We start from the raw sequence: 25,299 nt of genomic DNA, 5'->3' as shown, positions 1-25,299 counted from the left end.
AACAGTACATGCACTATCACTGGTAATAGCACCGATATCATACAAAACAACAACAAAAATATCCTATATAATAATAATGATAACACCTTATACCACAAAGACAATGACACTATATATTTCAACAGGCTTGATGATACCTCATATGCCATAAATAGTAATGCTGTCAATTTCCACCATGCTGATATTAACAATATTAATACTGATGTTATAAGCCACAGCATTACCGACACCTTATTCAACGAGAATATTCGTGCCCTATAACATGCCCACCTTAACAACTCATACAACAGTGAAACTGATACCACATTCCACAACCATACCAGCACAACATATAAACAGTACATCAATCTCACATAACATGGCGACACTGGCGCCTCATACCACGGCAACACTGGTGCCATATACCAGGGCGACACTGGCGCCACATAACACGGCAACACTGGTGCCTCACATAATGGTGATGCAAATGTTTTTAAACATTGAGATACTAGACTCACCACACCACTGCGTGATGAAGACACTAGTCCCACCAAGTGTATTGGCGGTAATATGACAGTGTATGTATCTCCAGATCCTATGCAAGATAGCAACATCAACAACTCTGAGCACAGCCTAAACCTTGGTGAAGGTAAAATGAATATTGATGTCATACGTATCCATATCCGCAAGTCTTGTTCGATGATAACACATGAGACCGTTCCTGCCATACGAAATCGCAGTAGACCTCGACAGGCAATATATCTGAGCATACGTACATCGAAAGTCCGACGGCCGAGTGTGAAGAACGGTGGGACCGTGAATGGCCATAACATCGGCACTACGAAGCATCTTCCTCTTGAACTGGCTAAGAAGGATAGATCCGTGACTATAGACCGCAACGACGATGACGCCACAGAAGACGTGCGCCCCCACACGGTGAATAGCGACGGCAAATCCGAACGAACACAACGCACTGACAACCACTCCACAGATAGCCATGACCAACCCACTACCATCGACGCCCGATATGGAAAAACAGAACACGAAAAGAGCAATCGCGATAACGCCACACACGCAACGGCCGATATCACCACGACCCACGAACGTCGTTGTACACAAAACCGTGACACAGCACCGACGCCGATGCTTGATACGAAGGGCATACAGCACCGCAACATCTGCCGCGCCATTCGTGAACACCAATATACCACACAAAACGTCCGAACACGCACCGAACAAAGCAGACAACGTATCGCCGTACAGCACCGCACCACGTCGAACATGCGATCTGCAACCATATCGTCACCACGAAGTAACGACCAAACAATATCATACTCGTCGACCAATCCTTCACACTAAGGATGCAGATCAGCAAAACGGAGCGACGCCTACAACTTTGCTACGAACAGACGATCCATTTCCATGTAATTCGTTATGCGATCTGGCGATGACAACTTGCTCCGGTGCGTTCGCTCGTTCATGAATACGGGGAGAAGAACTGACGGTTGACAATCTACCTCCCATCGACGACCGATATATACCCCTTACTTAAACTTTGAGCTCCGGCCATCCTACATCAACACCCTATTACGTCGCAACAGACTTTCCCCATGCAATCGGACCTAACCACGCCCTAAACCTTTCTACTCATATGACCTTCGCCAATTATTTCTTCTCGTCATCGTTCGTACACATGTACCTACAATCAGATAGTTATACAAAACAAAGATCAACTCATACAACAACAGGCATACAACTACACATTTATCCTACAACAACGAAGACTATTCTCTTTTCCGACGACCGAGACGCACTAACAATGTACATAAGTCGGCAACCTACAGCTCCAATTCGACGCCATCGTTATCGGCCAACACGACAACATAGAGCAGGTTGAAATTCAACCTAATATCGGCCCGATCAGACTTCGTCACCCCTTCCACGGCACCGGCCCTCGCATAACGGTTGATCGCGTAACCCACAAGGACCAGCATATTGACGTCGACATCACCTCTGAACGGCGGCAACCTGGCAGGGTTGAAACTGCGGTCTCCGTCTATCACAATTTTCTTCATCACCCTTCCATCGTACACCGGTACTAAAATACATCAGACAAATCCACGAACTTCGTCGTCTTACCACTTACCAGGCTCCCCATAGCCAAGCGATGTCCTGTTCTGCATCAAACGTTCAGGAGCCGGCACGGGCGCATTCCTCGTTCCCTTCACAAGCGGCGCCTTTTCCTTGCTATCCGACCAATTCGGCACTATTATCCGTCACTAAAGGAATCGATCGAGATACGAGAATTACTCACGCCCCGGGCGACTATTGAACTCCAATTGCCCCATGTTATACGGAAGCCTCACTGAATATATACGTTGAGACAAAAACAATCGCCGCAAGGTACAGTCATACTCACCATTCCCATCATCGTCACCAGTGATCATCAACATAAACGAAACTTGGCGATTGAACTCGTAGGCGAGCGCCGTGATCGTTATACCATGCATGTTCTTGCTGGTATTCGCCAACTCCTTGCCATCGCCTGTAAGGTACGACGAGCGAACCGACCCTACATTGACGAATACGGACGCCTTGTCCGTATCGTATCCGATATACTGGCTCCCGGCAACCGTGACGAGTCCGTACAGCGAAGGATCCATTCTCGCCGGATTCCCACACGCGACAGTCCCAGCAGATGTAACAATTCGTTTGAACTCCCTGTAAAGAGACCATACGTCAGAACACGACAATCGATCCTCACATGCACGAACCTCATGGCCTCCTCTGGAAGATTCCAACAGTAGAACGTGCTGTATAACGTCAATCCAGGATCCGCACTCGCATCGAAGTGATATTCGTGCAAACTGTAAAAACGAGATACGATGATTCAGACCACCAATCTTGATATCATACACACGCACTTACACAAGAGGAGGCAAATCATGCACCGTCGACTCCAAATCAGGGTCAAGAAGACCACAGGCGTTGTACGCATTCCACACCTCACAGTCTTGGCTCCTTGATGCAGAAACATCCCGCCTACATTCCAGCATCAGCAACGCCTCGTATAACTATTCGAACGACAGAGACACGGACGTACCGACTCACTCCAATCGTATCCGAACCAGAACCGCGATATCTGCACAACACACGTCAGTACCAATCAAAATTATACTAAACCATCTGTGAATATCACGACATTTCATTCGATGTCACCTGCCCCGACCCCGTAACAGGCGCAGGCGACCTGGAAGACCTACTTTAATCAGTCAACAGATATCTACATTAACCACAAATACCACTCACGATCGCGTCGAAGACTTGTTCCTGTCAACAGGTGCCTGGTCTTCTACCTTAACCTCGGGGGCTACATAAACGACAGAGAAACGAATTAGATCATCACTATACACCGTAAACAAGATATGCACAAACGTACATAAACGACCCAAAACTTGACGACGGCGATCCCTAACCAAATATTGTAAGTGTCATCCCGATAACCACAACGCCCTCTCTCTACACAAAAACACGTAGAAAACTTCATTCACACAGCGGCTGATACACCAGATCGTGTCCCAGACCTGAGATGACACGTAAGCTCCCCACATACATCAGTTCAACGGTAGGAAACAAACTGCTTATCCGACGACTTTCTCGCTCGACCACCGGCTGTCCAACACAACGACGCACTCGTTAGACGACGACACATCATACTCAAGCATCGATTATCCACTCACCAGGTATTGATCCGCCGGTACCCACCTCCGCAAGCTTTCCGCTATACAACCGACAATCTTCCAGTAACGTGACCAACAATGCAAAATCATGGAGCATACCGAGAGGTCATCGGTTCATCCATATTCTCTGACTCGTCCGCCCTGTCACACATATTTTCTAAGCACAATGCAATGCTATCCCACAAGCACATACTCGAAACCGTCATCAAACGGCCTGAATAGTTTCTGCGCAACCGCTTCAAACCAACGTTATTCACGGGCGATATCGAATCATCATAAAATCGACTCACACGTCGTCCGAGAAAGTCTCTTCCGCGCAGGGTTCCTATACATTTCATCCATTCATTCCCGCGTCCGGCCTACAACAAGGCTAACACGATACCTTCCGGGGCCGGCCCGCGTAGCCCTAAATAAAAAACCCGTCGATCACGCAGCAGAATAGAGTTTCGAACCACGTACGCGTCCATATCAGAGTTCATCTCCTTCGTCTGTCTGTTACCGCCGAATTAAAACGCAAACAAGTCGTTCCACAACAGCCCCTACTCACCCATCCACCGCCGCGCGGGTTTTCGATTCCTGCACCACACTACCGAGGACATCTCTGTCAAAGAATACTGTCGAGTCATAAACTACAGGTATGCCACCACCACGCACTTGTCCGACAGAATTTCGTACCACTGATCCAGTAACGTCTTCTCCTCTCCATCTTCTCGCAAACTACGAAAAATTAGCAACGATGATGATCGCACAGGCAAAACCACCCATCACAGTTGTAATATCAGCTCACGGCGCGCCTTCTGCGTCAGATTTCTGTAACAAAATCAGTTACAACACAACAAGAAGCATCACCTATACGACCGATATTCACCCGAAGTCATATTCAACGGGCATCTGCAAGTCCCGTCACCCGACGCGCCTCTCATAGTCCACGTGACCACTCACCTCTCCTTCATTAACCTCAATCCTCTTTCGCTTTCCTGGCATATGCGAAACCCTGCACCTAAACACATTAGAACATCAAAACGACCGTACCCCGACACGAACACCACCCACTCGGCGTCTTTACGAGGTGAACCACAGCCCGTAACGTCTTCATCATCCTGAACCTCGTCTTCCGTAAGAGGCGTTCTGCGTACTGGTCAGACCATGTCACGAAGATGAACACCAATCCACGCACATCGGGCCATCGTCACAGAGCATCTCAGCCTCTACCGTGAACCACTCCTGCTTACCCGTCGCCGGCAATTCCTTGCGCGCGACAGGAGTCTTGACCGCCGCAGCTTGCTTACCAAACCTCGTAGATTTCACCGGCGACGGTTCCGCCCGAGGGCTCTTCATTGTAGAAGACGAACTAAATCAATATCAGAAACATTAAACGAGACGCCCGTCGCAAGTCATGACAAGCCTACCGCAATACGCGGCCCAAAGGTGCTGACATGTTTATTCTCTTGATACGCGAACTAAAGCTCAACGAACCACATACTCAGCCGTCGAACATGTTACTGTCGGATACAATACATACCTTGTATACAGTGAGGAAACGAACTCGAAGTGAGTACGCTACCACATTCGACTCCTCACTCGCCGTATCTTTATACTCATTCCATTCCAACACGAACAGATCGCGCAATCTTTTTACACATACTTTAAGGTCTCTTCCATCCTACGCTCCACACTATTACTCATTGCAAGCGAACAGCTGACCAGACTAAAGTTCTTCGATGCGACATCCACTTCGACGCCACACTCACTCAACAACACCCTCAAACACGGACGCAAAGTCTGCAGATAGTCCAGGCTCAACTAAGAATATCAGCGATAAGCAAGAAGGCCCACAAATCCATACGAACGCCCGATACTGCCCGTCCTAAGATCGCCATGCCGGCACCGCATCACATGGCATATATCCTATCTTCTACCGGAACCATCACCCAAGGTACCGTTCCAATCATCCAACATTCAATAGCTTTACTGAAAATGGCGAGTCGAATACCCAACAACCCCACCCCACCGGACTTCTATATGACACGTTACTCACCCGTTCGCCTGCCAATACCACGTCACAAATGACCATCGCATCATTGAATTGGCCTCCATCCACCACGGACCGTTCACGCACAACAACAATCAACAAATTTCTTGATATTCGCGTAATTCCAAATTTGCTATCAAACACCATGTACGATATTTGGGTCCAGAACACGAACCTTTGCTTCCCAAAATGTACGAGACCGAGATAAGCACTGGGCGAACAGATTCAATACACCCTGCATTCGAACTGTCTGACATTGATTACACAAATTCATACAACACAACGAATAGAATATCATCATTACCGAACCACCCTCACCCTCCGAAGACATCCCTGCGCTCCATGTCCTACTCGACATTAATCACATGACATCAACTCACAGCGACCCCTAAAACGAACTCAAACAAAACCGTCCTCCGTCTTCACTAAACACGATCTAATGATAGCATCCTCGACCGGCCGGATCCTGCCATGTATAAAGTAATCGACATCCGTCGAGCAAGAACGTCCCTCCAAAAACGATATTCATTTGATTAACCACATCCTATCACCAAATAGCGGCCCATACTCATACCCGCCATCGTTCACCACTGCGCTTCCGCTGACTCGCAATGTCCAACGACATATTCAACGGTCACTATGATATCCAACAATCAGGTCCGTGACATCAACCTTTCTCACTCTAACCTTTCCGTCGACTCATCCCACGAAGTTACATCTTTAGATCTCTACATAACACAGGCTGCAACCGGTAGGACTGCGAAATTCCAGTTTCCGTACCTGCAAAATGTGCGGATATTGACATTGCATATACGTCCTAATCGTACTCACAACAGTCCGATCATCCACAGAATAACGATTCCGTTACTGTCCGCGAAACTGGTGTCCCGAAGAAAATACGTCTAATGAATCAGCATACTGACGGTAGTACCGAAGAACTCGTCTGCAGAATGCAAGGTATCCTCGCCGAACGCAACCTTTTACCGCTTATAAACGAGTACGTATAACAAACGCTCTCTATTCGCCCAGCAAACTCATAACGACTACGCACAATCTAGGCCTTACGGAAACAGGTACAACCTCAGGCAGTCAGTTGTTCTCACCGGTTTCAACAGCCAGGAATTCGAGCGCTTCCTCGACACGCGCGCCACCATCTACAACATCTTCAAGCGTTATCTTCCTCCCGACTCCATATTTCCTCTCAGCCAATCTATCATCCACATCAACGATGCAACATACTCGGCTTTGCATCTCTCCAACGCCATTTTCACCAAACCGAACGCCGACGGTGTCGATGCGACCACTCGCGAACTCCCTATCTCAAACGAACTCGACCCATCCAAAATCCTTCAAAGGCTGAAAGGCAACGCCCTGCACTTGGACGACAACTCTATCGAAATATTCCACCTCGACCACATTGCCAGGTATATTTACAGTCCTACCCTACAGACTTTCAATCAAACTCATCCAACGTTTCAGGAAAATCGTTCCTGCCCCCCCAGGCACTGTAAATGTCGGTGATTTGGTCGAAGCGGAGATCTGTTTCTATGCCACAAAGTCACGAAATAACAGATACAGAGTCGAGTTCGGATTAAGAACCATTACCGTGTTGAACACCACCTTTCAAGAAGTGAGTCGTTCTAACGTCACTGCTACTGTCCTAACGCTTCCTTAGAACGCTTTCATTCACAAGTCAAAATCGGAACGTCAATCTGGCATAGCCCCAACCGTAATGGCAGCCCGTTCCAAGCGCAGGAAGATCGACGACGACGTCGACGGGTATATGCTGTCCGACATCCCGATGGACATAGCGCATCGCACATCATCGTCGTAGACCACACCAACACTCATGTATTCATTATGATTGTCGACACTTCCGGGTAACCTGTACTGTTTTGAACCAACGCCTTCATGACATACACAAATATATTCCATACAGTGATATTTGACACCGCAAACACCAACAACCTGAAGCATCAATAGTATCCGCATACTCCACAGTAAATAAATAACACCTCAACGCAAGTCTCATCAACACCACCCACAACAAAGCTCCATACATATCCCAGAAACCTGGTAAGGCCGCCAACACGCTACAGCATCACCTTGCGATACCGACCACGAATATTTTCATGCAAACACTCTCAAACCAACCCCAACGAGCCCGACCGAACTTCACCGATTCAACATGACATCAATCAACATAACATCTTCCAGCCAAATTATGCCTCCGACTTTATCATCCATCGGATAATTTCCCAGCAGAACCTTTCGATGACTACAATTATGCCGCACCATCCCGGCACCACATCACTCGTCCACCTTGACCCTGACATCACTCGAATAAACCGATACATACTCTACAATACACCCTCAAGCCATCAAATCCACCGTCTCACATGTGTGCACAAACCATATCCAACATTACGGCAACGGCACCATGATGCTTCGCGTTCCATATATTACCAAGCATGAACAACGAGAACCGCGATATACTTGCGTCCTTATCAGAACTCTCGTGTACTAACGGCAACCGTTCGCACCAGACACCCAATCTTTACCTTCAACAACCCTATTACCGATCAAGACCGTCCCAAAGGCCTTCTACGTTCGTTCTGCTACTGGATAAATCCAAACGAACCCCTCGATAACGAACCTTGCAAATACTACGCGATCCATCGAACACGATCAGCTGATCGGTATTGCATATCCGCGCACGCACCAAACTATACACCAATCCACTCACTGCCGTGACTCAATTCCGACAGGCCAAACCAACGACCTCCATAACTCCAACTAAGCTACATATCGGCTTCGATTTCCCGGAGAATAACGTTCTTGGAATCTATCTCATCCCTATCATCGCCAGTCAATCCCACTAACTCGGCAAAATCATCCTCGGATCCATCATTCAACCTTGACTCAACGTTCGCCGTGTACATGAATTACCACAACAACCACATTCCGACCAACAAAATGCAAATGACTACTTCACCATCGACATCAGAAAACACCGATCACTTTCAGACACGCCCGATCACTGTCACGGGTTGACACATTGAACTCTCTCGTCTTCTATCCGAAGCACACCATCTTCCATCACTCCAACCACAACAACCCATGACACTGCCTCACAAACAGAACCACGCCCATACTAAACCTTCCTATCTTGTTCTTCACACGATATCTCATACTAAACCGTTCTTTTTTTAGGACTCATCCCACAAAACACGGCCGATACCGCGCACCAACAACGACGACACTCACTGACCTATTATCACCTCAACTATATACGATCAGCCTCAGCCGGCATGCACCACATAGCTGACAAAATACCACGCCGTATCGACTTGTCATCACCACACCATCATCACCGCTTCAGGCTTTACACATCAGAATTCAAGCTCGTTTCTTTACTATTTCGGTACTCAAGTGCATCTGCCACTTACTTCGAACACGCGACTACATCATACGCTATAACAGCCATCGCAATTGAATCACACCGTCAACCAATACATTTTCCGCCGACACCTAGACCGTCGCCACCAAGATGCCAATGCGCGGCATGTGCTCCAACAATCCACACTCTAACCTTCAGCGGCCGCTTTTCAATCACCGTGTACTCTTCACAATCATCTGATACGATTCTTTCGCCTACCGTCCCACAGCGGCCAAATCCAGCCCAACGTAATCTACACGTCCCACTCTTCTTCCCAATATTACTTCACGATGCACATCATGAGCAATCCGAATCTACTGAAGCTCAATTACTACCGCATCCGCATTTCATTCATTCAAAGACGTCTATGTTCAATATCATGCATCCTGCCGCGATCGAACCTTCATTCTTCCCCTCGATATTATTCCTATCAACCTGTATCTTAACCGTGCCGACGAACTTCACCGACGCAACCACCTCATATATCTGTTACAGATACACACATCCCTCCAACGAACAACAAGACGTCTTCACCTTTACCACATTTCAAAAACCTCATGCCGCGTGTCCAGGTATCATGGTCTTACCGTTCGATACCAACTGTGCTCACCGAACAACCACAATATAAACAGACAATCCGTGTACCAGATATGGAACGGCTCTCTCATTTATTCCGCCAGGTCATGCACAACGACGAACTATGCGACATGGTCCTTACCGAATGTTCCCCGGGCACGCTTATAACGATCGCTGCCACTAATCAGCTTTTCTACCAAAGTGTCAAGGACAACATTCGTCGCACGTACAAAATCAACAATCACCTCGCGCCTTTTTTTACCGATCCACTGAGCTTCCGTCGCCTGCAGTATTTCACAGGTACTCTCATCGCCGGCAGATTCGCACTCAATTTCATCGGACGTCTCGGACTCGACGTCGTCGATCTTGATCTGTACATTCCACGACAACGGTTCGACCAGGTTACGGCCTTCATAAACAACGAAGGTTACCGGCGCACAACACCGGCCGATATCCGTCGCTCTGCTATCCACCAGTCCAGCTCAGGACAGACCACGAGGCTCTTTCTCTGCGATTACTCAGGACCTCTGTTCAATACTACTACCAACGACCGCGGTAACTATCGACTTCATACATACATCAAGACCGTACTCCCCGACGGACAGAAAATCATTAACGTCATCGAATCTACCAATGCCGCAATCGCTCCAATTCTCCATCTCTCATGCAGTATGCATTTCTTCCTCGCGATCGACCATTCACAGCTAAAATATGAACACTGCAGCGGCCGGTATGAACGTCATTAGCTACGAGCAAGCGTATTCCCTCTACCCTCGCGCGACGTTCGAATCGAAGGTTGCTCTCCTCACTACACTCAACGGTCGTCGAGATGCAGCCACTATGAAAGAATTCGGTGAAAATGGTTGGACATTCCACAATTCCCTATGTGACGACATCGAGGACGATTTCCCCAGCCACTCACGGTGGATTGATGATAATCATTCGTTGCGAATCTCCTTGCACCGTTCTTTCGAAGAACGTGTCATGTTCACCGACAAACGTATCAATGCGATTTCACCTGTCCTTTTCACCGACCCCGTACACATCACGAACTGGCGACTTCGATTCAACGTCGTCGGTAGGCCCTACATATGCTTCTCGATCGTGACCTCCAAGGTACTGCAACACGTCTACATCCTCCACGAAGACCGCCTTGTATACGCTCTCAAGCGTATGTACAAACGAATCATCCAGAGGAAACGCTTAGACAATCACTACCAAAAAGTGCTCGAGCTGCATTACGGACCCACTTGGATGTTGTAAGAATTTACATCCACTAATTCCTTTCGTAAAAACCATCCTGATATATTTTCCGCAGTCATGACGCCGACCTCATCTGTCACGTTCAAATGTATCGCCAACTCTACGATGATCGCCGCTACATCGCAAAGGACTGTTGCCATCCTTTCCGAATGACGATCCGTGTGCGTTCTTTCCCCTATACGCTCCTCATGGCCCGTTTGACACGTCGTTAGTAGCTTGAACACATGGATTCCGACAGACAAATCTACAACGTCCTCTGATTTCACTTCCACAAAATCAACAGCAAAACCCTCAACAAACAAAGTAGATCCGCCCATACGTTGTAAAATCTCGAATCGAAGTACATACCGCATCCCCTTGTAAGATAGTGTCACGTCGACAGTTTTCCTCTTTGAATGAGACCGATAGCTATACGATTCTCTGTACAACATCCCGATTTCCTTCGCCGCCGTCCTACCGCTCTCCGAAACACGTCCAATACAGCATCGTCTGTAACAGTATTCTCTCCCCAGAAAAGCTCCTATGATGGTTCGCATGTCGGTATCTTGATACTGGCGAGTTCCGAGCCTGCACAACACGTAGACACCCGCGTCAAAGCGCTCATCTCCATATATAATAACGCACCAACCTAGCGATGACGAGAAACGGGAATCCCGAATGCCTTGAACACCACCTCAATGGCACTTTCCATCATAGCTCGGCGTGAGGGAGATAATTGTAAATATGACTAGCTGGTCGACGCGGGCGGTGGCTGTGGCACGACGCGCGCGGCGGTAAACGAGTGGTATCCGCTGTAATACAGTCGTTCGAAGGTGTATCCGCAAAGTGGCCGTGCGTACGTTGTCGGCGAGCGCGCGCTACACCACCCACTCGGTCTCATAAGGGGCGATAACCTGTCAATTAACCCGGTGCATACAGGCCAGTCGCAACGACGCAACAAGCTGTGGGATATCGAACTAACGTTTTATCACTCTATCAAAGATGATATTGCAATCGCGTTCGCGCCCATGCACCATCACATCCTCAAACTAAACCACCTTCGTCGCCATAAGTGCGCAAAAAGGCAAGAAATTTCGTCTCAGTAAAAATGCGTCTAGGTAACGCGATCAGTCAGGCAACAGACAGCATTGCAAGCCAACGGTATGCAGACACGAGGCATATAAATAGAGTACAGCAATATGAATACAATAACATTCCTAACAACACTTTCGGGGATTGTCGGTCTTCTCTCGGAAAAAACCGTCGTCACATCACGCATTCAAACTCTAATCATCACTTTCATGCACGAATGACGTACAAGTATTCATCAATAACACATCCACTACAATTCCACTTCATCCCAGCATTTCCCACACATACACAAGGTGCTGCGTCCATCGCTATCCAAACCAGCCTCAAGCCATGTCACGAATTCGTGACAAAAGTCACGTTTTCGTCACGTTTTGGCGGATGGGAAACGAAGTAACATGTGACATAGCCCATACTGAAAACCGCCCCCACCTACGCTTACGCTTCGGGGGAGTCGGAATTCTCCGCCCGCAGCTCATGGAGAACCTTGTTGACCTCCTTGAGCGGAGCCGTCTGAACTTGGGGCTTGATTACACCCTAGGTGATTATGTCAATGTCAGTATCGTCAAATCGATCTGAATCAATGTGGTGCTTCGCACCTGAGAAACAAGGTCGAGGACTTCCTTCAAGTCATCGATCGTGCCGTACAAGGATGGAATCACTAATCAGTCCACGCAATCAACATGAGGTCCAGAAGATTGCACATGGAGGGCCACCCGATACTCACCAGACACATGACCAGTCACCAAGTCGACGGAGCTAACCTTCTGGTCGTCTCTGCTAATGCCAACCTGCCGGCAGTTAGAAGGAGATTGCATGGGCATTATCAAGACCACCTACCAACACGATCGTGCCACTCTTTGCTCCAAGCGTCTGACCGAAAGTCGCGCTGGTTGCCTGGATACCTTGGTCAAAGCCTAGTGCGAACCCAATGTCAAGTAACAGCGCCCCGTGTCAAGAAGATCGACGAACTATTCTCTGAAGCGACGAAGTCGATGACGGTGTCCACGAAGAAGCCCTTAGCTAATTCGTTCGCGAGCTCGATGGTACTGAACGCCTCGTCGGCTCCAAACTCCTTCGCTAGGGCACGGCTCTGTGCATATCAGAAATAAAAGACGTTTTTTCCTGCTTGCCGCAAGTTGAAAACACACTTCCGGACGGATGTCAACCGCAAACACCTTGGCCCCGAAGTGTTTCGCGATCTGCACTGCATTCAGGCCGAGGCCGCCGATCCCGAATATAAGCACGGTCTGACCGGGCTGGATCTACGTCATCGGAAACAAACCGCGAACGCTGTCAGCCTCCACTAGGATGCATCAGATTGAATACCGGACGTACGTTCGCAGTGGTATGAACCGCATGGTATGGCGTGATAACCGCGTCCGCGCAGACCGCCGCGATCTCGGGAGGTACGCCATCCGGAACGGGAACGAGCTGAGACGCAGGAACGACGGCGTAGTCTGCATATGCGCCGTTGATGCCCAAGCCAAAAGCAGGCACGGCGTCGGGCGGGGTCCCCACCGGAGGGGGCACGCATCCGGTGAATCTCACCCAAATGGCGTACAGTTGACCGAGCTTGATCTTCTCTGAGGCGACCGAGCTGCCCAGCCTGTTGGTATGTTCATGGTGAAATCATTGAATACCCGTCAATAAGCAACGATCAACGCACTTCACAGCTTCTCCGGCCGCTTCATGACCCATGACATAAGTCCGGGTATCTGTGGCATCCGTGAGGACGAACACCTGAGAAGGGACAGAATAAGCAGTCCAGCGATGAGTGCAGGGAGAGAGCCGCACGCACATCACTGTGACAGACGCCGCATGCCTTGATCTTCAACAGAACCTCGTTGGTAGCGGGCTCAGGAATAGGGAAATCCTGAATGCCATCATTTTAGGTAGTCCTGGAGTGTATATGAGCGCTCGAACGACATACAGGCACAAGATTAAGTTGATCATTGCCAGGGGTGTAGACAGCAGCGAGCATAGTAGACATAGGCGGGTAAATTGTGTGTAGTCCAAGTGAAGATTCCCTTGGGGTAGAGACAGGTTTTTATACTGTCTGGTAAAGTCCCTCTGCAATACGGATGGGAGCCCGACATGCCCAGGAGCCCTGACAAGAATGGACTCTGCACAACGGTATAACTGAGAGTGATTAATGATTAGTCGACTGCAGTAGCAAGATGCAAGAAAGGTGCAGTCCCCGTCTCCGTGATAAGTCCTGCACTATACAAACAGTCAGTGTCATTCGGGACTTCGGACCATCTGCAGTCGCAGTTGGCGAGTATTGGACGGGAAGCAGTCACCCTTGCGGCAGAGGGGTGTGTCTGACGGGACGACGAGAAGTCAAAGAGAGAGGTGCTCGATTCTGTAGGCTATACCAAAATGCCGTCTGGTCGTCCGCGGGCAGGGCTGTCGCCTTTCGCGAGTTGTGTGTAGTAGTGGTTGCCTGAATGCCTTGGTTGAAACCTGTTGCCAATTACCAGGTCAAATGACAGCCGAGCCGTGCACAGGTTGTCGACGCACTATGCTCCGAAGCGACAAAGTCAATGACGATGTCTACGAAGAAGCCCTTGGAAAGTCTGTTAGCGAGGTCCATGGTGCTGAACGCCTTCTCGGCGCCGAACTCCTTCGCTAGAGCGCGACTCTATCGCGAAGTAGTGAGTTACCGCGTTTGATTCGCGCCACCGGGACTCACTTCGGACGGATGTCAACGGCATAGACTTTGGCCCCAAAGTATTTCGCAATCTGGACTGCATTCACACCGAGCCCTCCGATTCCGAAGATGAGCACGGTCTGACCGGGCTGAATCTGCGCCGTGTAAAAGCGGCGCCAATCGAGAAACACCGTCAGATCTCGTGTTCATGTCTAACGGCCATCGGGCCGAACGTCAGACGTACGTTCGCAGTAGTATGGATCGCGTGGTACGGCGTAAGGACCGCGTCCGCGCAGACCGCCGCGATCTCAGGAGGAATGCCGTGCGGAACGGGCACGACATTCGACGCGCTAACGACTGCGTAGTCCGCGTACGCGCCATCTAACCCTACTCCGAATGTGGACACAGCTGAGGGCGGGGTGCCCAGCGGAGGTGGTACACACCCGGTGAAGCTCGTCCAGACGACGTACAGCTGACCGACCTTAACCTTCCTTGGATCGACCGAGCTACCCAACCTGACCATACGGTAAGCATTGATTTGATGGCCATCACGCGACTTTCAACGTACTTCACAGCTTCTCCAGCAGCTTCATGGCCCATGATGTAGGTGCGGGGGTCGGTTGCATCCGTCAGGATGAAAACCTGAAGCAGACAAAGCATGGGCATCTACAAGATAACATATGAATCAAACGCACATCGCTATGGCAAACACCGCAGGCCTTGATCTTCAGTAGAACCTCGTTGGCGGCGGGTTCAGGAACAGGGTAATCCTAGCAGCAGGATCGTAGATCAGTCTGCGGATACAAGCATCCACGCCAACCACGTACTACCACAAGATCAAGCTGGTCGTTTCCAGGGGTGTAGACGGCAGAAGCATCGTAGATATGGCAAGTTGGCTGTAGGGCTGCGTAGCAATATGATGCGTCTGCGTTTGACGTTCCACCCAGCCGTCAGCAACAGGGATTTATACTCTGTGGTATCTTCGGCCGTAGATATTGGAGCACGACATGCCAAGGGAATCCGACAAGGATGGGCACGGCAACCATAAATAAGGGAGGGATTATCACCCTGCATCAGCAGGAGGCGATTTCAAGCCGCACATGAATCTTGATCGGGCACTTCATGCCTCTTCTTCAATAATCCACAAGCCATTCATAGAAATGGCTGGAACTTCGGGCCCGTTGTAATCGCAAGAATGAATACTATTGCTCGAGCGCTTGAGCCTAATAGATACCTTATACGGTCCCTAAGCTGCCCTTTATCTCACCATCAGACAGCCTAACTGGGTACAAAAGCATAGAGCAGGTGTGTGCGGCAACATACATGGCAAAGGCATATCCATTAACGGGATTAGCGTTTCAACTTGTGGGAAAACTGCCAACCCAAGGCGAGACGAAGGTATGATTTCCGCGACGGCGATTAAATCAGAGGACAAACTTAGATGCCGGACGGCTTCCTAGACCGCTCTATTGATGTGCTCAGCACGAAAACAAGGACGAACAGCGAAGATCCTACCTTCTCGTACACGCGCTCAATCCATTCCATATTCGCCACCGAATCTTCTCCAGTCATCCAGTAGTGAGGATTGCGGCCCTTCAGCTTGTCCACGAACGCCTCGAGCTGGTATCGATATCTGCATGACTGGGATGAGAAATGCTGTTCATGCACCTTGTGCGAAGTGGGCGGAACATACGTTGTCCACCACGGCTCGCCTATGCCGTCCTTAAACGTGTACGCCTTCTCCGTCCTCGTCACGCGGCCCCGACCCTCGCGCTTGCTAACGGTAATGGAGTGCCACAACGTCGGCAAGACGAAGTTGCTCAGCGTGAGCTCGCCGCCTTCGCACTCCGCCTTAAGGGATAACACGGGCATGCGCGGGATGAAGCCGTACGCGGGCGGCATGCCAAAATGGCACCGGATGGAGGCCGCAACGTCGTTCGGGAAGGCGAGCGTCGCGCTCATGCCCTTATCGACGAGGTCCGCCGCCGGGGGGATGACGTGCGCTTCGGCGCTGAGCACCGATACGGGGTTGTTCGAAGCAAAGAAGCGGACGGCACTGAGGGGGTAGCCTGAATGGTTGGCACGATGAGATGCAAACTCCGCAAATGAGCGTAGATACGGCTTCGGCCAGCCTCACGCACAGCCCATGTCCATCATGCATCCACCGCCCAGGGAATGGTTGTAGCGAATGTCGTCCTTCCCAATAAATCCGATTTCGGGGATAACCATATGGCAAGTTAAACTCTTGACAGCACCCAGCTCGCCGCTATCCAATATCGCTTTGGCACGCTGCACGGCAGGGTGGAACCTGATTGCATCCGTTGGTTTAGGGGCGAATGAGCGTGCGATGCAACTGAAAGCTGCCGTACCTGTAATGGAATGCCTCCATAAGAACCAGCCCCTTCTGTTCCGCCAGCTCGAACATCTTCCGGGTTTCCTCGGCAGTGTCGGCACTGGGCTTCTCCAGGAGGACGTGTTTGCCCTTTGATAGTGCCTTCATGGTCCATTCGTAATGTAAACCGTTCGGTAGCTGGTCGCGATAGTCAGCATCTTGTCTATCTAGCACCTGCGTAACGACTCACAGGATTATATACGGCGTCAATTTCAGGGTCATTCAATAACTCTACAAGCAAACGTAGCGCATGAGTGCTGCCTCTGCTCGGTCTCGTGCATATACGCGTACCGTCATATCCAGCCGGACCACCGTAGGTCTTCTGAATGCCCCATTTCTTCGCGTACGTCTCAGCCTTGGTCTTATCGCGCGCTGCGACGGCGGCGATGACGACCTCGGGATGGCTCTTCGCCGGCTTGATGAGGGCGTCGGGCCCAATGTTGGCGGCGCCTAGAATACCAAACCTAATTGGGTTCTCAGCCTTGGGAACCTCGGGCGGATTTGCAGACTGATGAAGAAGACAGTTCCTCAGCTGAACCTATTGAGAGCGTTTCATATAACGTACGGTCGTGACGCGCTTGAAGAACCCTATAATTGAGGTCATTGCGGTGGTTCAAGTCCAAGGAGTCCGTGCGTTCGCAAGACATTATTTATTCGTTCCCGAAGGAGTTCAGTCCCATCCGCGCACGCAGTCCATGATGCATCGCGGACGAGCCGGCGCGCCGCGCGGCAACGGCTTGACACGTGATCTTCTCACCCGGGTGCCACGTGGAACTCCCTCGATTCAGTAAGCCCGGTTCTGGGTTCATAGCATCCCTCTCTTCTTTGGATACTATCACTGACCCAGAGTTCCTATCGGACCCCCAGTTCCTATTCCGACTTTCTCGTCTCTCCACCCCGCTACACCGCACATCAAATACTGAAAAAATGCACGGATGATTGCATTTAGTGTGCTCTATTGGGGCATACCAATATTATCTGGTGAAAATTCTGTAGATGGCCTCCGCACTCAGAAGGACCCAGAAATCCTATTTTCACACGCTACCCCATCTGGCAGAGGATATCATCAATGCACGTATTTCCGCTTACAAGGCTATCATACCGCAAGATGAGATCCATTTTTTTCCACGTCTGTCCATAAAATAAGCCAATGCGTTGAGTAGTGGTTGTGCAACAAGGCCAACACTCAGAAAGTCCGTGATGTTTGTCTGTCACTTGCCCCTGTCTCTTCGCAGTATCGACTACCGTTTATGGTAGGGCTGTGTAGTGACGCGACCGTGTCACCGATAGGAACTCTGGGTCCTCCGACCTCTTCATCGAGGAAAATATTCACTGTCCCTTGAATATAGTCGTTAAAAATAAGGCAACTACATGAGCATGTAGCGCAGATCATTTCACACTAGGTCATATGCAGAAGCAGAGGGAGTAGAACCACCAAATATGAATCCCACGCAAAATAGTGTTTCCGATAGGAACTCTGGGTCAGTGATAGTACATTTGCGAATGCATTTGCTATGCCACTCAAGGGCAGGGAGGAAGGCCAATGCTATAGCTATTCAGATCCCACAGTGTCTGAATGCCAGGCTCACGCTCGCTCAAGCGCATTCCGCCTTCAGCATTCAATTGGGTACTCGTGATTGGATTGCTGCTCAACCTGGAATGCTGTAGTCCTTGGAGCCTACCGTCCAACATCCAGAAAACACTTTTGATTTTTCCGCACGCACTATGCTCGAAAACCAGCGGCTTGCTTTCGCCGTTCTCCGCGCTCGGCCCGCCGGTATCGTTTGGTCTCAGCGTCGTCGTTTGGCTCAAGAAAACACATGATCGGGCACTGAAAAGTACGGCCTTGCACAGACACAAACATACGATTATGTACATCCAACTTTACTCGTAGATCTCAATCTCAACTCTGAGCTCACTCCTGCCGCTCGGGATTATCTATATCTATGTTCACGACGTCTGCTTCCGCCTCCACCTCTTCCGCGATAGAATCAATACCATGCTTTGCCAATTGCGCGTTCAACTGCTCGAGCGCCTGAGCTCGAACGTCGGCGTCGTAACCGCCATCCTTGACGGGTTCGGTAGGGTCCCAGCCTATACCGCTCTGGCCCGTCCAACCGCCGTTCTGGTGGATATAGTTCAAGAAACCGCGCCATAGAGGGTCCAGCGACAGCACATTCGGATTCCCCACGATGATCAGGAGTGCTTTCGCGCGAGTGACAGCGACTGTTAAAGGACGACGATCAGGACAAGGCTCGGCACGATCGATCTCAACACTCGAACAACGCACCGTTGAAGCGACGCGGGTTCGACACGAACCCGAGGGTGTGTCTCAGATCGTATGTGAGTTTCTCTTGGCTGCTTCGTACGGTGGATACGATGATCACGCGTCGTTCCTGGGCACGGCCTCAGCTCAGCACGCCAGGACTCCATACGAACCGTCTTAGACACGTACCTGGCCCTGGAATAATTCTGTCGAGCCAACCTTGATATCGGTGAGCTGAGCCGCCTTCAAAGCCGCACGGATCTTGAGCGACTGGGCATGGTATGGCGTGATAATCCCAATTTCACGTTGTTCTATCATTCCAAGGCATCAACTGCAAGAGCGGAGGGGCATGACGAAGAGGACTGTCAGGCACTGATCAACAAGGAAGTTGGCGTTCCCGAGCAAGTCTTGCACATATGCCTTGACTTGTGAGATTTCTTCTATGTTGAAATACGACGGCGAGGTCGACTCTCGATCGTCCTTCCCGATAATTGAATGGAATATAACCGGAAATTTGGGCGACGGCAGGGCCGGCCAGCCGAGGTACGAATCGGCGACCTCCCGCGCAGCGAACGGTCGAAGATCGCCATCGTAAAACTTGAGGTTAGGGTAGTGAAGGATCGCCTCGTGAGATCGGAAGTTCTTAACAAGCTTGACGACACTGCGAAAGAGTGAATGAGACGTAACAAATGGAATAATATGTTCTTACGAAACGCCATATCCTCCCAGCACGTCATATATCGCCCTGCCCATCAAACGCTCCAGGTAGCTCTGGCCGAGTCCCAAGTCCCGCGCGACCCCAGATCGGATCACGGGCCCAAGCTGCTTTGGATCTCCAGAGAGAATGATGTTCGTCTTGTCCGTTGCAAGCGTCCGGATCGCCACCATCGCCTCTGGCTCCGTCGCCTGCCCTGCCTCATCAATGAATACATGCGAGAAATGGCCGTCCGGGATCTTGAGGGCGTACGGCTTGGTGGCCGAAATGCACGTCGCGACGATCACCTTGTATCGCAGCAGGCGGTCCATTTCCGGGATAGTGAAGTGCTCTCCATCGCCTGTCACAGCCGTGAACGGGACAAGGGCATCCGGCACCAAGTTCCTCCTCCTCGTCGGCGCATACATACGAAACAGATTGTCGCCAAGATCCGCGAGACCAAGCGCGATGACATCTGCGGCGGAGTTCGTCGGCGCGCACGCGAGGATATGCACGCTGTCGTTGCCAATGCGAAGGATCTGCTTGATCGCTTCGAGGATTGTGAATGTCTTGCCCGTTCCAGGCCTATGATCCAAAGAGTGAAAACGAGCCGGAATCAGACCAACTTGCGTTCACGTACGGGCCAAATACTACAAAAGGAGGCGCCCCCGCTCTGCGATGGACGATTGAGGTGACGGCTTGCAATTGTGCCGGGTTTTGAAGGATACGCGCATCAAATCTCGGACCCTCAAGGATTCCCGGCGACGGGACAAGATCTCCTACGATATGCTCTGGTTCGGGGAACAGTAAGCGAAGCTGATTGTTTGAAAGGTCAAGCGCCTGATGCTGTACGCGCAGCGGGTGGCGATTGAGTTGGAATCGGATATCGCATTTCTTGTCCTTGTGTGGCCCGAAATCGCTGCGGAGGCGCATCCCGACTTCTTCTAGGGCCACGACAAAAACTCTGCCTTCGAACCATTTACCTGGGTCTACGCCTTCAGGCTGTACTAGGATGCGATCGCCTAGGGCCAATGTCGTTATGGTGCACGCAGTGAAGACGGGTAGATAATAACAGGATTTACTCACCAACGATTACGCTGGGTCGGTTTTCAGCCAGTCCTGGAACCCTCAAGCTGTAAATGTGCATGAGACGCGACATCTTTCAACCAACAACGAGAGCCTCACTAATGTAGAGCACCGGCCGATCTGAGTCGTACTCCGTGCATATCGTATGCTTGCATGTCCTCTCTGTGGATTGCCCTCAGTACGACGCATCTCGAAGCACATAGCACGTACGCTTGCTTATATTCTTCTGCCCATATTAGCGTCTTGAACCAAGTCGAGTAGCTCCCCTCGTCGAGCGTCTGCGGGAGATGACTCTCTCGAATGCTCTCTGTCACATCAGGAAAAATCGGACTATCGAAAGAGTCGCTTATTGGGTACTGAAACCCTCTAAATCCACTAAATGAGCACGTTTTAGTACGTTTTAGGACGCTTTTAGCAAATCCGGTTTTTCCTGATGCATCTGCTGGGGTGAAGCTCTCATGTCCAGAGCAGATAGCAGCACTTCTGGAATGTTGGCAGCGAGAAGCTCGCGCCGAAACTTGATGCGTGGCAAAGACGGGATATGTTCCGCAGGAACCACTTCTATCTCGGCCGTGCGGCGCTGTCTCGTAGGCCTCATGTAAGGCGCAGACGGTTTCAACAACTCGTAATCTTGAGGATCGCCCACGACAGCCTTGAGAGGACGCGCGATCTCAAAACGGCGGTGGGTGGAGTTGTTCTCGAACACAATCTCGAGGCGAGCCTCGTATCGACCACGCTGAGGACTATCCTGCGCAAATTGAACAACAACGCGCATGTCCTCACATGAAGGCACGCGAGACTCGGTGCCTTGCAGCGAGGCTACGAAACTGCACCGATTCTCATTCATTTTTTGAGTTAGAACAAGCAAGACTGACACGCACCATGATGTTGGCATCGAACCAAGACCTTGGACAACTCGCACGTCCACAACTTTGATTATCGCGCTATCGGATATCCTCTTGATGGCCACGTCGACTTGGGACCCTGCCTGCACAACAGCTACGTTTAGGATCCCGAAGTCGACGCCTCCATCCTCGTGCGACACACGGATGCCGCCCTTGTTGCCTTCTTCCTGCGCAATCGTGGCCATGTATGCCTTCATTCGGACCGTGTTTATATGTGTGAGCTTCCTCGTGTGGGATGCATGGTGGGCTGTAAGAATATGCATATCACACGGATCACAATAGACGTGTTTGGGATGGTTCCTCTCAACCTGCTGTTCTACGTGGTGAATGCCGAGAGCTTGCACTTTGCGCAAGTGCTTTTTCGAACGGACATGGCCATTCCAACCCGCGCCGCCGATTGTCCTTGAGCAGGCGATGCACCTGAATAGTGTAGCAAGTCTCCCGTTATTTCGGCGTGAAATTCTCTGGTGGGATGCAGAACGCCGATGGCTCTGGTCGCCGGAGGCCGGGATAGAGACCACCCCACAGTCCAGACAGACCGCAAAATCATGTTTGGATGGACACGAGTCTATATAGCAGTTGCCGGAGAGGAGTTTTTGATGACAGAGGCCGAGGCTGGCGATGTCGGGCATGTTGAGCTAGGGTGACAGCGGGGGCAGGGGCCTTCACGACTCCCAGAGCGCTTTTGACTCTGAGAGCCAATGCAGGTCGTGGGCGTGGAAACGACGAACTTTGATTTTAGATCTAACTCAAACCACATGCCTCGTTGTTCCAACTTCCACTCTAGCGAAGGCTGAAAGTTCTTCATGAGACATCTTCGAACCAGATGGGGCAAGGACGCTGTAGAAAATAGATACATCAGGGATGCTTGTGAGAACCGAGAGGCGGGACGACGCACATTGTCATTGCGTCTGATGTTGCAGCGCCCAAAGAGCATCGGAACCAATATTAATCTATTGCAGTTGAGTCAAACTGAGAATTGATGTTAGACCTCAGGGCATCCATGTTTTGGGGATGAGCGCGACTCCTCGCCGTCCGAGGTCAGGCAGGCGAAGGATCAGCGTTCAGGGGTACACGTGCGATAATCAGTGTAATCAACTCGACGTGCCAGTACTAAGTACTTAGCTCGCGATGCTTTCCATAAATTCCGCCTTGGGGGGGGGGGGGGGGGCTCTGCCTGGTATGTCTTGGTGTCATTCAGCGCGCTTGAAATGGACGCCACACCTTCTTTCCTTCTTCCCGTTGGCGATGTGGCACGTCTTCTGAATGCCCCATTTCTTCGCGTACACGGTCTTATCGCGGGCTGCGACGGCGGCAATGATGACTTCGGGATGGCTCTTCGCCGGCCTGATGAGGGCGTCGGGGCAAATGTTGGCAGCGCCCAGAATACTAAACCTAATTAGGCTCTCAGCCTTGGGGACCTCGGGCGGATTCGCGGACTGTGGTGCAGACGACAGTTCCTCAGCTGAACCTATTGAAAGTGTATGCTAGAACGTACGGCCGTGACGCGCTTGAAGAACCCGATAATCGAGGCAATTGCGGTGGTTCAAGTCACAGGAGTGCGTGCGTTCGCGAGATCTCATTTATTCGTTCCCGAAGGAGTTGAGTCCCATCCGCCCATGCACTGCATCAGTGCATGCAGTCTAACGCGGTGACGTGATTATTCTACTCTGGTGCCACGTGGCACTCTTACGAATTCCTTTTCAGTAGTTCATAGCGATCCTCTCTACCTTGGTTACAACTGAATGCGTTGCTTATGCCACTCATGGGCAGGGAAGAAGGCGAATGCTGCAGCTGTGCATCCACAATCATCAATGTTCAACTTGCAGGCTCTCGCTCGCTCAAGCGCTCAAGTTTTTTTCTGGTTAGGATTCCACGTTCAGCGTCAAATTGGGTGCTCGTGACTGGATTGCTGCTGAACATGGATAGCTGCATTACTTAGAGCGCGCGAACGGCAAGATGAATAATCTCTCCGTCTCTTCGCCATGCGCGCCCTCAGCGATCGTCTGCGAACGCTTCTGAACCAGAAATCCTTCAGCGCTGGGTCTTCCCTGGATGCTGTAGGTCTGCTCGCGCTGGCAGACCTCTCCACAATCGCACGTCGAACCGCGCTCACCGGCTCAGCCTCCATTTTTGATATCCTCGTGCTGGCTCCCGGTATTCATACCCAACAGAAAGCACCCGACGTCAATCATGGCGAGCTTCCTGCAACGGGCGCGATGACTTCAGGATACGTGTTCCGCATCGAGAACCAAGCTATGGTCAGCTACATACAGAGCGTTGGCAAGCCGGGGTGCCTCGTCACCGTCAGCATCGTGAAGGAGGAGCACCGTTCATGGTTGTTTGCCCTCTTCGGAAGCGTACTGCGCAGGAATGCGATCGTAGCTTCGCTCTTGTACCTCTCTTGCATCACCATCACCATCGCCTCCTTTACCCTACTGCTCGCCATCGAAGATCATTGGGCAGTTGGCGTCTTGCTGATGCTCGTATGCGCTCGCTTCCTCAACATGGTCGTGATCAAGCGGCGTGCACAGCTGGGATGGAAGGGGGTACCGGAGCCGGGCGTCAAAGGCGATCTTTTGGTCCTGCTCAGTCAAGATCGATGGATCCGGATCAGGGGTCTCGTTGATGACCTCAAGGCTGTCGCTTCAGGTAAAGTTAAATAATATTTGGCCGTGGGGTCAATGGCCTGACATCGTCCATGTATAGGGCAGTGGCTCGGCGATCCGACCGACATTGAGAGCTTTGCGACGGCTTTCGCCACGCTCCTTGTATATGCTTCGGCGGTGCTTGCGTTCAATGCGTCAACTATCGGCAGCCTGTGCATTGCTACCTTGCTGGTAGCTTCGGCTGCCTTGTTGGGAGTCTGCAACTCGCTCACTCGGGACTTGCAACTCTTTGGGCGTAGGGTGTACGTTGCCCAAGGACCGAGGAAATACGCGAGGAGGCTAGACCTGGCCAAGGAGCTGATCGACGAGTCAGGACGCGACGATTGGGCGATAGCCATGGGCCTTGTTCAGCCTTCTGACGCCGTCGCGCCCCCGAAGGTTACGATGTGACGGGGCGGTGTCTACTTTCTTGTTTGTTCGCGCATAGCTGCTGAATTGTGTTATCAGATACCGTGTAACGGCATCATACCTGTCAGTATCGCTTACATTTAGTCTATTGATGACGAAAAATGCATCGCAGTTATTCACCGGAAAACA

At 50.8% G+C, this 25,299-nt stretch overlaps 7 protein-coding genes across 7 annotated transcripts; 2 read left to right on the top strand and 5 right to left on the bottom strand.

Moving 5' to 3' along the window:
• Positions 1-1,817: 1,817 nt before the first annotated feature.
• PUNSTDRAFT_133394 (uncharacterized protein) lies at positions 1,818-5,157 on the bottom strand (the record flags this gene model as incomplete). Its single annotated transcript, XM_007382818.1, has 15 exons — positions 1,818-2,077; positions 2,126-2,245; positions 2,294-2,344; positions 2,399-2,700; positions 2,754-2,846; positions 2,908-3,021; positions 3,083-3,121; positions 4,267-4,320; positions 4,374-4,436; positions 4,488-4,529; positions 4,588-4,610; positions 4,662-4,713; positions 4,773-4,847; positions 4,897-5,070; positions 5,129-5,157. The coding sequence occupies 15 exons, from the start codon at positions 5,155-5,157 to the stop codon at positions 1,818-1,820; spliced, it is 1,491 nt and encodes a 496-aa protein (XP_007382880.1).
• A 1,205-nt stretch (positions 5,158-6,362) lies between these two features.
• Positions 6,363-7,585, top strand: PUNSTDRAFT_133393 (uncharacterized protein; the record flags this gene model as incomplete). Its single annotated transcript, XM_007382817.1, has 6 exons — positions 6,363-6,408; positions 6,476-6,540; positions 6,603-6,748; positions 6,810-7,175; positions 7,231-7,381; positions 7,427-7,585. The coding sequence occupies 6 exons, from the start codon at positions 6,363-6,365 to the stop codon at positions 7,583-7,585; spliced, it is 933 nt and encodes a 310-aa protein (XP_007382879.1).
• A 4,950-nt stretch (positions 7,586-12,535) lies between these two features.
• On the bottom strand, positions 12,536-14,090 carry PUNSTDRAFT_143118 (GroES-like protein; the record flags this gene model as incomplete). Its single annotated transcript, XM_007382816.1, has 10 exons — positions 12,536-12,634; positions 12,697-12,758; positions 12,825-12,888; positions 12,938-13,014; positions 13,070-13,190; positions 13,249-13,362; positions 13,436-13,706; positions 13,767-13,840; positions 13,899-13,973; positions 14,031-14,090. The coding sequence occupies 10 exons, from the start codon at positions 14,088-14,090 to the stop codon at positions 12,536-12,538; spliced, it is 1,017 nt and encodes a 338-aa protein (XP_007382878.1).
• A 528-nt stretch (positions 14,091-14,618) lies between these two features.
• On the bottom strand, positions 14,619-15,359 carry PUNSTDRAFT_86050 (GroES-like protein). The gene is made up of 4 exons (XM_007382815.1): positions 15,319-15,359; positions 14,995-15,265; positions 14,793-14,905; positions 14,619-14,741 (listed from the first exon to the last, which is right to left on the bottom strand). Exons 1-4 carry the CDS (start codon positions 15,348-15,350, stop codon positions 14,729-14,731), a joined length of 429 nt encoding a protein of 142 aa, XP_007382877.1. The 5' UTR covers positions 15,351-15,359; the 3' UTR covers positions 14,619-14,728.
• Positions 15,360-16,174: 815 nt separating this feature from the next.
• On the bottom strand, positions 16,175-17,746 carry PUNSTDRAFT_113048 (NAD(P)-binding protein; the record flags this gene model as incomplete). Its single annotated transcript, XM_007382814.1, has 8 exons — positions 16,175-16,216; positions 16,266-16,383; positions 16,444-16,819; positions 16,892-17,058; positions 17,120-17,280; positions 17,333-17,373; positions 17,434-17,650; positions 17,708-17,746. 8 exons carry the CDS (start codon positions 17,744-17,746, stop codon positions 16,175-16,177), a joined length of 1,161 nt encoding a protein of 386 aa, XP_007382876.1.
• Positions 17,747-19,057: 1,311 nt separating this feature from the next.
• Positions 19,058-21,347, bottom strand: PUNSTDRAFT_101501 (P-loop containing nucleoside triphosphate hydrolase protein; the record flags this gene model as incomplete). The annotated part of the gene is made up of 8 exons (XM_007382813.1): positions 21,288-21,347; positions 21,189-21,235; positions 20,743-21,124; positions 20,118-20,687; positions 19,741-20,069; positions 19,598-19,719; positions 19,433-19,538; positions 19,058-19,368 (listed from the first exon to the last, which is right to left on the bottom strand). The coding sequence occupies exons 1-8, from the start codon at positions 21,341-21,343 to the stop codon at positions 19,058-19,060; spliced, it is 1,923 nt and encodes a 640-aa protein (XP_007382875.1). The 5' UTR covers positions 21,344-21,347.
• An 803-nt stretch (positions 21,348-22,150) lies between these two features.
• On the top strand, positions 22,151-25,152 carry PUNSTDRAFT_120042 (uncharacterized protein; the record flags this gene model as incomplete). The annotated part of the gene is made up of 3 exons (XM_007382812.1): positions 22,151-22,206; positions 24,132-24,745; positions 24,803-25,152. The coding sequence occupies 3 exons, from the start codon at positions 22,151-22,153 to the stop codon at positions 25,150-25,152; spliced, it is 1,020 nt and encodes a 339-aa protein (XP_007382874.1).
• Positions 25,153-25,299: the final 147 nt, after the last annotated feature.

The sequence above is a fragment of the Punctularia strigosozonata genome (assembly GCF_000264995.1).
Source record: "Punctularia strigosozonata HHB-11173 SS5 unplaced genomic scaffold PUNSTscaffold_5, whole genome shotgun sequence".
Lineage (NCBI taxonomy): Eukaryota > Fungi > Basidiomycota > Agaricomycetes > Corticiales > Punctulariaceae > Punctularia > Punctularia strigosozonata.
Note: the sequence above shows the minus strand (reverse complement) of the source record. Positions and strands in the feature narration are given on the sequence as shown.